Below are 13,348 nucleotides of genomic sequence, written 5' to 3'. Positions count from 1 at the left end.
AAAAACCAAAAATTAGAACAAGAGTTTAAGAGATATAAAAAGTCAAATAACAGTGTTTAGGGCTTTTCACAAAGTGCTTAACCCCGGGTTATCATCCTTGTAAACTCCAATTTTAACCCTGGGTATAAAGGAACGTTTAACAGCGGGATTAGCTGCGCTTTTTACTTGGGGATATGTAATCCTTGCCCCCGAGAGTGGATAGCGCTGCTTTTGTGCTATTAACCCTACAGTGAGTGCGGTGTCAAACTCAGGCCTTGTTTACACTAGTGCATTCATGCAGGTACAACAATGAGCATAATGTTACTGTTTACACAATCATCAAGGATACACGAAACAAATATGGGCAGCCACATCATCGTTTCCAAAAGCTTCCATCTGCAAGGATTGAAAGCACAGAAGTAGCGTAAGTAACAGGCGTAACCGAAGCAAAAGCTATGCGATCTAAAATCGAAATGTGTGTTAAAGTGTTATGGATAGTTACTTGGGAACGTTGGGAAATTTGTTTTGAAAATGTAATAGGTTACAGATTACAAGGGAGATTACCCTATTTAAAATGTAATAAGTGGTGTATTAAAATAATATAACTGATTACATTTGATTACTTTTTGATTATGTTTTTAAATTTCCAATGAATGTTTTTAACTGCTAATCGTGAAGCATTATTCCATTTTATCCAGGGTTTACTTTGACCCAGGGTTACCCATTTCAAGTGTGAAAAGCACTTGCTTGTCCTAAATCATAAAACACGATTGATGGTCCTAATTATTGGTTTGTTGCAACAGTAATTGGTCAAGCACTGTGCCAGCAAGATAATGGTAATAGGTTCAATTCCCAGGGTGAATGTACACCTTCAATTCATTGCACAAATATGGTGTGCATTTTTTGGGGTTTATTATAACACACAACCTCCAAATTCAGTCACGGGACTGCCACAGCAAGAAGACCCATATACTGATATTGACTAAGCATTTAAGTAAAACTATATGTGCTTTTGTGTATTTGGTGTTAAGAAAAGAAATGCCAGAGGTTGAATACAGGCTGCACTGTCAGGCTTGAACACCAGGGAGAGGTTGCTGGTTGAACAGAATTGTTAAACGAAATAAGATTAAAAGTGTCTGGTTGATATCATTTCGCAGGAGGGACCTTGCTTGACGTTACTTTGGAAGACTGTTTCGGCGATAATAACAGACAGAATGCAGATGCATACAGAGTCAGAAGAAATATGTAAAGGGCAGATGCATAATAAAGATATTAGCAAAGTGTAAAACGCTAGGAAACATAGAGTTCGCTGTTAACGACCAGATTCCCCTCAGTTTCGCTTTGGATCTGGTCACAGATGTCATTCCGTCACTTTCAGAGCGTGTCTAAAAGCCCTGGGTTTAATTAAGATTTAACGTGTCCAACAAAAATAGCCTGAACTCAGTGTGTGCGAGGCGGGAAGGTTGTTTAGGGCGTGTACACATAATTTCTGGCTTGTATAAAATCCTTAAGCAAGCTCTCAAAACTAAACACATACTAAATCATTAATAGAAACATGCCTATCCTGTTTGCAAACTCCGTTATGCAAATACTTACACCCCATGCACCATTTAAATATGCATTTGGCAGATGCTTTCACCCAAAGCGGGGTAATGTATATGTAAAATGTACATATTTATCACTTTGTGTTTTCACTGGGAATTGAACCCATGATCTTGAGCGATGCCTGATGCCTTTTAATCATCAAAGCCGTCACTGCCAGTATACACTGAACGTACTTTCTGATTGTCAGCTGATGGTTTATTTCACCACTTTTTGTCATAAGAAAGCACATAAGTGTCATGAATAAACATTTATGATAATGGGGGGACAGGCATAAAACCTTGCACCTCTGAACAGCACTTGAAGAAAGTCGCCAAGACAACCCTAATATGAGCTCTTGTGCCGTTCAGTCCAAACCATAACCGAGCTGTGCTCATTGTCAGGTCACGCTGACTCAAACACACACACACACACACACACACACACAGAGGGAGCTCTATTCAGCTGCTGTGGCTCGTGAGAATGCCAGCAATTCTAAGCTCAGTCAAAGCCCCGCGGCCAAATGACTGTCCTTCCTTCTGTTTCCCTCTCTCTCTCTGCCCGGTCATGAGCTCTGGATTCATTTACCCTGATTTCATCTGTAGCTTGAACATCTGAAAAACATTTACTAATTAAAGATGACAATCAGCTTTGTAGAGAAAGAGAGTGAAATAAAAAAATCAGAGGGGTACGACTGTAACAAATAGAAAGGACAACCAAGAAACGTCTGCTTTAAAGGTAGCATGAAATGTAAATTCATGTTCATGCATGTTATTGATATTAACAAGACCTTTTATCAAACTGTTTTTCCGTCAAAACATTTCAGAGTTTTGCAATCATTAGTCTGCTTAAAATCACCCCTTACAATCAAATAAAAGCTGGTGTTAAGACGCCTCCGTTCCAAACAATAACTGATGGACAGAACCAAGCCCCGCCCCTTTTACCATAATGTCACAATACAGAAAAAAAGATGTCACTACATCCGTTTTGTCATGACTTTAAGGAAATCCTGTGTAATTAGGCAGGTTCTGAGTTCACTGACCATGAGGATTTTTTATAAGAGGCGTTTCCATAAAATGCAATAAAGAGCACAACAATATGGATTGAATTTTTTAAGTTTACTGCTTTGGACTAGAAACATGCTAACGCACTAAAAACATGACATACTAAAAAAGAAAGAGAAGAAAAAATCTAGGTGAACTAGTTGACCTCAGCGTCTCATCCCAAGACAAAAAAAAATGGAAGGAAAAGGAAGATTAAAAAAACATAGTAAACACAAGAGAAGTTTGCCGTGCAAAGCTTGCGGTTGGGCTCTTTACTACATATACACATAAACACACACCGACACATCTGGAGCATTCTTGACATTCTCGTGCGGTGAGCGTTAGTGTTTAGTGTCAAATTGATGAATAGAGACTGACGCCCACAAACACACAACGGCATCTAGATATATCTAGACCTATGTAGATTTTGGATCTCATAAATGAAGATTATGAAATTCATATTCTGACAGCATAGTGTGAAAGGTCTGATTGATCAAATGAATGGTTTTTTCATTCGTTAACAATATTATCCGTCAGACATTTTGTATATGTGTGTGTGCACATGCGAAGGAAAAGAGTTCCTTAGGAGGTCATTGTGCATTTCGCCGTGGGTTTTCAGTGTGTTCATTATGGGCCGAAATGAATAGTGTGTGTGTGAGTGCACACTGAGTTCAGATGAATAGTTTCATTGTGGCATCGTCAGGAAAAAGCCCACTTAAAATCTCTATTGTACTCGCTCAGACTCTTAGACTGGGATATCATTGTGCCGTAGTGGATTACACTCTTTAATACTCTTACAGCTGTATCGAAACTATCATTTGAAAATATGTAAATAATGGGTTCCTAAACTGATTATCTTAAAGTCGACATACGAGTTGACTGCGGCTGACAGCCATTTGAGAGGCTTTTATTATACAAAAACAATATGAAGGAAGTGAGAGAAACTGAAGTGTCCAGGAAGTGGGTGTGAGATCAAAGCCGTTCTGACCACACTGGGTCTCCTCAAACTGCAAGGGAAAGATCTGAGGGAAGATCAGTCCAGGGTCAGTGGGTGAGAGGTGGCCCTGTTCTGCTGTACGCTATTTGAGGGCAGTTCTTTTCTGCACTAGCATATATTACAATATTAAGAATTACTTTTGATTTTGTTTTAGAAAAAAAAGAGAGAAAAATAAATTTGAATAGCTGTTGGAAAAATAGTGTGGTTTAGTATATTTTATAGCATATATTATCATCTGACATAGTTTAAACCCAATCAAAACCAAAATAAAATCTGTAGGAAACAGTAGCTTTGTCTACTGTTAAACCAGGTGACCTATTAATGCAAAAAAGGCATTTCCATTGCACTTTTGCAAAATATTCCTTTTTCAACTTGCCTGAAAAACCACCGCATGCAGGTGCAAAAACATTTTTTGCAGTATATGGAAGTTTTGGCAAAGTTGCCATTTTTCTATTGGGCATATTTTCAATTAGTAATTTTAATTTGCTCGATTTCAAGAGTAATGGAAACATGGCTAGTGTCTTTAAGAGATACTTGACTCAAAAATATTCAAATTAAAAACACTTCAATTGACTTCAGTTACATGAACAAAAGTTTAGAACGGCATGAGGAGGAGTCCAGGTTTACAGCCATAATGAAAACTTGCACCAGGTGTCTCTTATTATATGTTCTGAGCAGAGTTCTTCTTCACACTGCTTCTCTTGGCTGGACTCCAATCACGAGCCAAGCTGTGGGCTGACTTGTAGATGATGATGATGATGGAACTGAGGCGGTTTCTTCTTCTCAGCGTGAGTAAATCTTTTATCGCAGGGAGATATAAGGCTTGGCTCAGTCAACAAATTTCACACTGCAATCATCAGATGTTTGAGAGGGTGGAAAATTAAACATAGTCCTATTCGTCAGGGCTTACTTTCCATCATATTCCAGAATAAATAAAAAAATGCAATGGGTTAAAAAATGTTTATGATTGTTCATTTTACGTTTAGGTAAATCTAGATATTTAATAATAATAATAGTTAATATCCAATGTTTGCTGGTGTAACAATGCTAAAATGTAGCAGCCATATACACAACAATATTTAGAATTATTTCAAAAGAAACTTTCCTTATCACAAGAAATGTTTTAGCTGTTTCCTGTTTTTGAGGGCATTTCTATTTCCCTTATTCTAGATGTAAAAAAGACAAACGCTTGAACGACTGATGCACATGAACTACTTTAAAAGCTTATTTTTTTACCCAAAAGTTTTAAAGGCTAAATCCTTAGCCACTGTTTATGAATTATTACGACAACTAGATTTCCCCTAATTATTAGCCCGAGCTAATTAAAAAGCTTTGCTCCTGTTCTTCCACCCTCCTGTGAGACAGTATCCTGTGACATCACCAATCATGGTTGCTATAGTAGCGGTTGTCCAGGAAACCAGTGTGCAAACACCTGTCTGTGACCACTCCCAATGTCTCACATTTGTGACAACAAGGTGGATTTCACAAGCCAGACCTGATCACATCTGACATCCGACAGTGTGCATGTCTGACAAATATCTAAAAATAACCAGGAAGAGGAATAAAATTAAAATATAAGTTAATAATGCATTTGCATAAAGCACAAGTCTTCCGTGTACAAAACCAACTGATCCTATTGGTGAATAATGAATGCGACCAGCAGAACAAAGGCCTACATGTCTCCGTAACTGTACAGCAGTGCATCTCTCTTATTATCTGTACTCGGCATGTGTGTAAATGAGGAAATCTGTTAATTTCTTCCTGGACTGGATTATATATAGCTATGGTTTATCCCTTTGTTTGAAGGTTATCTTAGATGGGTTGAATGATTGCTGAAAGAGTAGTATAGTGTTTCTCACACAGACACAGTATTATGTAGAAATAAGTAGTGTGTAAAACACCAGACCCACCCAGAGTCGGGGGACTGGGCTGAGACACACTGACCTGAAGAGGTTTTCTCTTTCTCAAATATACACATGAACACACACACACACACACACACATGTGTGCGCACGTGGTCATGTACACAAACACAGGAAGGCGTGTGCACATCCTCCTTTCTATAGTGACAGACAAAAAAGAAGTGAAGCTTTTCCTTCAAAAAACATTACTGACAAGCATTTTCAGAAATGTCACTTTTATATTTATAGTCAAAATGAAAATATGTGGTAAATTACTTTTATAGGGAACAGAAACAGAAATTGACGAATACATAACCAAACTACTGTACGACACTCAGTTGCAAAAAGTCTCCTGGGAACAGCAAGCACCTAAATGCAACCTTGTTGTTAAATAAAACGCTCTCTGGCACGCTCCACTATGAATGAGTTTAATATGCTTATCAACTGAGGTGTGACCAGAGTTGGAACGAATACCTCCTCACCTAATAATATAAAAACAAATATTTGCATGAGTGCTTGTGTAAAAGTTCCAAAAGCTATTAAGAGCTCTGTCAACGTATAATAATCATTTTGCTGTTTTCAGATGTTTGTGTAAATGTTGGCGATTAGTGTTCATTGTGTAGGCCTAATGTCCTATCATCAAATTCTTTTATTTGTAAGCATTAGATGAGCCATTTGATCATAAATTAGGACTAAACACTAATTGCTTAATCTTGGTATAGTGTTGTCTACAAATGAACATAAAAAAAATCATCCGAATCTAAAAACATAGCATCTTTTTATTTTGACCAATTGTCATATTATGTTTTAAACACCAACATTTTTTATTTGAAATCTGAAGAAATGTAATCAGTAGTTTACTGAATAAAACCTTTTTGTTTGTTTTATTCAGTAAACTACTGATGACATTTCTTCAGATTTCAAATAAAAATGTTGTTATTTAAAACATAAAATGACACGTTTTCCGTTTTATTCGTATAACTATACATTTATTTTTTCCAAATACAATAAAATAAAAAGGCCAAGTACAAATCTGAAGTACTGACCCAAACAAATTAATTGAAGAATTCTAACCATAAAACGGTTTCACCAACCGCTACTTATTTGCTCCAACCATAAATAAAAACGCATTAACTGGACGATTGAGTAAACTACAATGCTGATCTTTTGTCCAGGACACAAGAGAGGGAAAACCCCCTAAATTCAGGCTCAAATTCAGCTCATTCTCTCAGCGCAATCCGATCTCCAAAGAGAGTGCCTGAATCCTAAATTGAGCCTGGAAATCTAAGAGAGCCGGGGGAGTGACGGAGAGCTGACCGGTATGATAAAGGGAGAGACAGACAGAGAGGGGAATTTTGGAGTGAAGGGGGAGCAGAGCAGCTGGTGTTTCACAAAGAGGAAGGGGGGAAGAGAGAGAGATAGAAGCAGAGAGAGAGATTACAACCGCTACTACACCCTGCGGATCAGTTTACAACACCCTAACTGTTGCATGCTCTCGCAGACAAAGAGCAACAGGCCAGTGTGGACGGGAGGGGAGGATGTGTCTTTCTGCAGAGTATGCTAGCTTTCACAGCATTAAATATTCATCGCTTTGGGATGTATTAACAGGATGGCTTCCAAATAAATGATTTCACGGGGCGAGTCCAATTGAAATGCCTGAATTGAACCAGGAAACGGTGGTTTTTAAGTGCTTTATAAACATCGGAGATTAACACACTGATAGAACGTTAATTTAGAGGACAAAGTTTGAGAGTGCGCATTAGTGACACTTCTTCCTCATTAACAAATCAAGCAATTAAGCCGCGGTGAACAATTAGATGGAGAGGAGGAAAGAGAAAAAGAGCATTTACTAAGTAATTGAGTACTTCAAGATCAATGTATGGAGAACTAGCCCGAGGCATTGAAATAATGGAAGCGTAGTTTTAGTAATGGAACGGTTATGCAAGCTGCTACGGAACGCTGGATAATGAGCAGAACCCATCATGGCAACAGACCTGATGATGTCACAGAGGGGAGGAGCTGGAACGGAAACAAGGCTATTGGAACACATGGCCAGAGTTTGCCTTCGTGAGGTCATGAGAAAATGCAGCTGTTTTACACTTGGGGAAAAAATGGGGAGGGAAGCGATTGGGTTTCTAAGCCTCCCGCCAGAGTATTAAACCAGCTGTTGATTAGCTTCAAGTCAGGAATACACTTGGCTCTCTCCGCATTGGAGACAGTGGAAGCGCAGGGATGCGCCGATGTGCGACAGATCGGGAGACGGATGCTTAAAGAAAGGATTGGGTAAATACAAAGAAGATTCAAGCTGCCCTAGGAGGTCAACGCAAACATGACAGCAGCGAGTCACCAGCACACACACTAGCAGGGGTCAGTAAATAGGGTGAGGGTGTGGCAACATGAAGTCAATGGTGAATACGATCTGGAGCTGTGGTAACACAATGGACTCCATTATGCCTGAGCATCAGTCTCATGCCCTCCTGATCCCCTCCAAAACTGCTACATCAGCCAAACACACCACAGCCAATCAGAGCTCAGCAAAAACTTTCAGCAGAAAAGAAGACGAGTACACTCTTGGCAGGCTCATCTTTGAGCATCCTCACCAAGGGTGGGTCTCAATCAGCCCCCTAGCTCCCGAGACCGTGAATCAGTAGATCGTGTGCATGAGTTCGGTCACTGATAAGTTCCCTAACTCAATGCACATGGGGACAGTGATCACTCGGATTCCATCGACGTGATTATGTGCAGCTTTAAAGAACAATTATTCAACAATTTTCGCACCCATGTCACCCTGGTGAAGCAGAGACAAACTGTTGAATAAAGCCATTGTTTTTGAAATATAGTTTTTTGCCCACAAAAGTATTCTAGTAGCTTGAACATTGAACCACTGAACCACTTTCTCATTTCTAGTATCCTTGCTGTCTATGGTATAGTCAGACAGCTCTCAGATTTCATCAAAAATATCTTAATTTGTGTTCCAAAGATGAATGAAGGTCGTACAGGTTTCGTTTGTAACAACATGAGGGTGAGTAATTGATGAAGTAACCTTTTTACATCCATGGGACCTTTCCATTGAAGGTTCTTTAGAGTGGAAGGAAAAATAAATGAACAAAAAATTATTTCAATTAAGAAAATTCTTTGGGGATTCCAAAATGATGCTTTAATGGCACCGCTCAGAATTTAAATTTTTAATGGAACAAAACACAAACACAACTACTCACCAGAAAGTAGGATATACATTTATAAGAGAAAAACAAAAAATAAATTCAACAAAAAAATTCTATTTCCATTTCTGGAACTATTTCTACTTTTCATTTTCACTAAAACGGCTTACTAAACAAAATTGTTAAAAACTGCCAATTTTCATCAACAAAAAAAAAAAAACACATAAAATGAAGCCAAATAGCTTAACTGTGTACCTAACTCTATAAACCTGCATTCAAGCGCATCGATTTGCTGATAACAAAAACAATATGCAATTGTGTTAAAAGCCAGTGAAGTAAAGACAGAACAGGAAACAGGGAATTGGCACACTCTTCAAACTCCATTAAGCTGGCCTAATGCGTGGAGGGCTGGGAACTTACTTAATAAAACACAGATACACACCAGGACATCTGAGTTCGCAGGGATAAGGCTTTGCAAAACATGCTAGCCTAGCACATAACATTAAGTTCTGTCAGCTCCATCTGTGAACTAGTAATCTAGCGAGCAAATAAAGTGTTAGATTATGTCAGTGAGGAGGTTGTGAGCTGCGTCTGTGTACAGAATTTCCTGCTGTGAGGATAAAAAAAAGATAAGATAGTCGCATCTATGGATTTGAAAGTTGACGGACCTCTAAACAAACCACAAATATTATACTAATTATGTGAGCCAGCTGTTGTCATTTAGTCGCTGACATAATCACATTCACATTCGCGATGACTGTTCTTGCTTAGTCATCCCATGTGTGGACACAAGTGTGTGAGTGAGGCAGTCCACACTGTGAGTTGTAACTGTGTAGGAGAGACTCTTCATGTGAATTTGTGAGTGACTATCACTTAGTTGGTGGTTTCCATGCTGTTTTGGTCACTTTTGGCAACAAACGGTTGCATTCAGCAATATCATCTTGTTTATCTGTCTAATATACAGAATATTCGAACTGGGAAAACATTGGTGTCCAGTATAATTCGGTCAGTTTCAGTAGATTATTTAAGTAGCTACCTTTAATGGTTAATGGAAGTGTTCTCCCTTGCATCCATGATAAAATCCACCAAATGATTTTGTGGATCTCTAATTGAAATTAACTAAAGTTAATCTTCTAAAGTCATCTTTTAAACCTGCATGACTTTCTTAAAAGTGCATAAAGGAAGATATTTTGAGAAATGTGCTTTTTTTGTCCACACAAATGTTAATGCTGCCCAAAAGTGTTCGGTTACCAACATTCTTTTGTGTTGCGCAGAAGAAAGTAAGGCTACGTTTACACTAGTGCATTTTCGTTTTAAAACGCATGGCATATGGCGTTTTCAACCCTCGAAAACTGATACTTTCGAAAATGCTGCAGACCCCGGTTTACTTTGAGAATTCCAGGGTTGCGTTTCAGTGTAAATGGACCAAAACTGAGAATTCTGAAAATGAAAACACAGTAGTGTAAACAAGGCCTCTGTCTTACAGGTTTGGAAAAACACGAAGTAAGTAAACAGTGCCAGAATTTTCATTTTGGGGTGAACTATCTCTTTAAAGCTCAATGTAAATTGCAAGTGAACTATACATACGCAACATTTACTAAATTCAAGACAGGTTTTAAAAATTGCAGAGAAAATCCTTCTGTTAACTGGTGAAGTTGGTTGTTTGATTAATCTGTTGAAAATAACCAAATATCGGTGAACCAATCAGATTTGGCTGGTAACTTGTCCGGTTAATGGTACTACACATTACTCTTTTAAAGCATTTTGTTATACGTATCTTCTGCTTATAACATTTCCCCCAAAGGATCTGATCAGCATATGTGCCTATGTTACATAATACAAGTGTGCTGCCTTACACTTAACTAACAATACATAGACAGACAGATAATCCTGTTCCTTAAACATGCTCCATAAGTCGTAAAAGGCTGAAGGTTGTCTATACAAGGCCTAAAATTTGTCTTCATTTTATTTAGGTTTCAGCTCAATAAGGTTTCATACAAGAGGAGTATTCTAGAAAACATAAATATTGGTGTTTAACACAGAGCAGGTCACCAAACAACTCAAGCTATCAATCTCCACAGTGCTTTCCAGATGAATTGCAGTAGATTTAGTGTACAGTCCAAACACTTTGACTGTGTTTAGCCACCAATAATGTCCCTTTACGCTATAATGGAGGAGAAATTACCCTTCAGAGGAAGAAGGTTGGATGGGGGCGCTCACTTTAGAGATAAACTCCATTCAGATGGGTTTAGTAAAAGTGAATGCATCTGTTGGGTCTTAAAAGCAACTCTATTGTCTGTCTCCCAAATCCACGGGATTATTTTAGTATAGTAAAACACGTGGAAGGTTTTAGGAACTAACTAGCAGGGTTTGTTCTGTAGCAAGCAGTCAACTTACTTGGATGGAGTCATTTGCCATTGTTGTCTTCGGGTCGTCGTTCGTGTCAGGACACCCAAATTGTCGTTCCCCCTCTTCCTAGATCCTCAGCGATCGACGACAAAGAGACCTTATTCTTCTGTCAGCTCGCAACGCAACAGTTTAAGATCCAGCAGCGCCCGAACAGCTTATTAAAACTACGTGCATGTAATAAATGCTGTCGCATCACTGTCAGACCAGATGCAGGTTGTCATCTGGACATAACCGAGGCTATTATGCGCTTTCCTTCTACGCAAAATAAAACAAGTACACGTAGAACCTGACATAAAAGCACAGGCTATGTTAATAACAACGTTCATTCAAACTATCCGCTGGCATCTCGACAGCATGCAGGAAAGCGGCGTGTATTTTTCCATGATACCGTCCTGGAGTAGTTCTTCCGTCGGGGCTGGACACAGCTGCACACACGCGCCGCGCCGGGCAGGGTGACTGGTCAAAGAGTTCAGCTTTTCTTCTCAATTCATCCGACGCGTATATTCAACCGCTGCCTGACCATCAGCCGAGGCCCGAGGAGTTCGCATTCACGGCCGGTGAATAACACGGCTATCTCCTCCTCTGTGAGATATCCTCGCCTCCGTGTGACTCGCGCCGGAGATGATCGCTCGCCTCGCGCCGCGCGGGAGGGTCGTCCGCTGTCCCCGGGCGCGAGCTTTATGGGCGGTCACGTGACCTCGCATTGTGTATCCACAAGCAAATGAATTTGGTTTTGTCACTCTCTCGCGGCGGACAGCGTTTCAAACTGTTGATTCACGCTGCAGAATACACGTTCAAAGGTTAGAGCGGTTGTTGTTTTTTAAAATAAAACGCTTTATGTTGTTGCTCATTTAACACACGCTTTTAAATGAGCACATTCACCTGAGATCAAATTCATTAAAACTAAGCATTCGCATCTTAAATATGACACTACTTTCATTGTGTGCAGATCTCTTTATTTTCTCTTAAAGACGCCATGAAATCAAACTTAAAGGGATAGTTCACCCAAAAACGAAAATTGCCTCATGCCATATACTGTAGGTGTATATGACTGTTATTTCAGGCAGTTATATAAAGAAATACAATCAGAGATTTTTAAAGATTGCCCTGGATCTACCAGGCTTTATAATGGCAATGAATAGGGGTAAATATTTTCAAAGCTAAAAGTGCATAAATCCATGAATAAGCCCATTAGCCTATTAAAAAACTAACAACAACAACAAAAAACATAGTTACTACACTTTTACTACAATAAAAAAACATTGTTCATTTGATCTGTAGTGTTAAAGTGGGCGTGAAGAACACAAATGCGTCTGTATAATTTTTGATTACATAATATCGAAAACAATAGTTTGCAATAGTTTTTTTTTTAAGAGAACACTTGTAATCTCTACACATAGGCCTACTTATCTGTTCGCCAATAAAATAATTAAAAGGTAATGTTTTATAACTAAATTGTATGCTATGTAATATTTGATCAATATAGCTTAAACTGGAAAGTTTACTGATTGACTTCTCTCTGATGATATTTGCGGGATTTTTCTGGTTCTGCACTCCACTCCAGTTTTCGTGACAAAGTTGACAAAGTAGCTGAGCTTACTTAAACTAATTGTTTACACAAGTTAAAACTGATCATATTTTTATATCGTTAATAACATGGTTATACTACTGTGATCTTGAGAGGGCTGTAACAGTACTGCAGTGCACATAAACTAAAATTTTCCACGTTACTGAGTTACCTGAACTTTGAAAAATAAAGCATGTTTTCAAACTAACTTTGCAAACACATCTTTCGCTGTCACGCCTCCCACAAATCAAACATTGCAAACAGCTCTTACAGGTCTAAAGTGAAGGGCCTCAACAAGTAAGAGTATGCTACTTTTAATTAAAAAAAAACTCCTTGTATCAACATCACTTTTAACCTAAAGTCTAGCTCACCCATTCAAAAGAAACTCTGAAACCCATAGATTTCATTAAAACCATATACATTTACACACAATATTTCATATTAAAGCAAGGTTGTTTTTTCAGTGGCACATGCTTGTTTCATAAGGTCTCAAAGTTGTGTTCCCACTTTTTGTCAAAACCATCAGACATTCATTTAAATGTAATAAAATCATGTAATATCAGGGAGAGCTTTCACTTTAAAGGACCTCTGCAGAGTACATCAGTGTCAGACAGGCTCTGCTAGGTTTTATAGTTTAACAATATTTTAAATCCCAATATCAATATTTCCGGTTTCACAACCTCGATACGTCAACACTATCAATATCTTCC

The 13,348-nt window shown here is 38.6% G+C and overlaps 1 protein-coding gene across 2 annotated transcripts in view; it reads right to left on the bottom strand.

The window, feature by feature from the left end:
- The window catches only part of pkn1a (protein kinase N1a), a 31,834-nt gene extending 20,088 nt beyond the window's left edge, over positions 1 to 11,746 (bottom strand). The window contains exon 1 of one of the 2 annotated variants that reach the window (XM_043244208.1): positions 11,060 to 11,746. Coding sequence is in view for 1 of the 2 variants with exons in the window: in XM_043244226.1 (XP_043100161.1) it covers positions 11,060 to 11,080 (21 nt within the window). In the remaining variant the exon portion in view is untranslated. The remainder of the gene's footprint in view (positions 1 to 11,059) is intronic. The other variant, XM_043244226.1, reaches the window with a different exon arrangement.
- Positions 11,747 to 13,348: the final 1,602 nt, after the last annotated feature.

The sequence above is a fragment of the Puntigrus tetrazona genome, chromosome 1 (genome assembly GCF_018831695.1).
Source record: "Puntigrus tetrazona isolate hp1 chromosome 1, ASM1883169v1, whole genome shotgun sequence".
Classification (NCBI taxonomy): Eukaryota; Metazoa; Chordata; class Actinopteri; order Cypriniformes; family Cyprinidae; genus Puntigrus; species Puntigrus tetrazona.
Note: the sequence above shows the minus strand (reverse complement) of the source record. Positions and strands in the feature narration are given on the sequence as shown.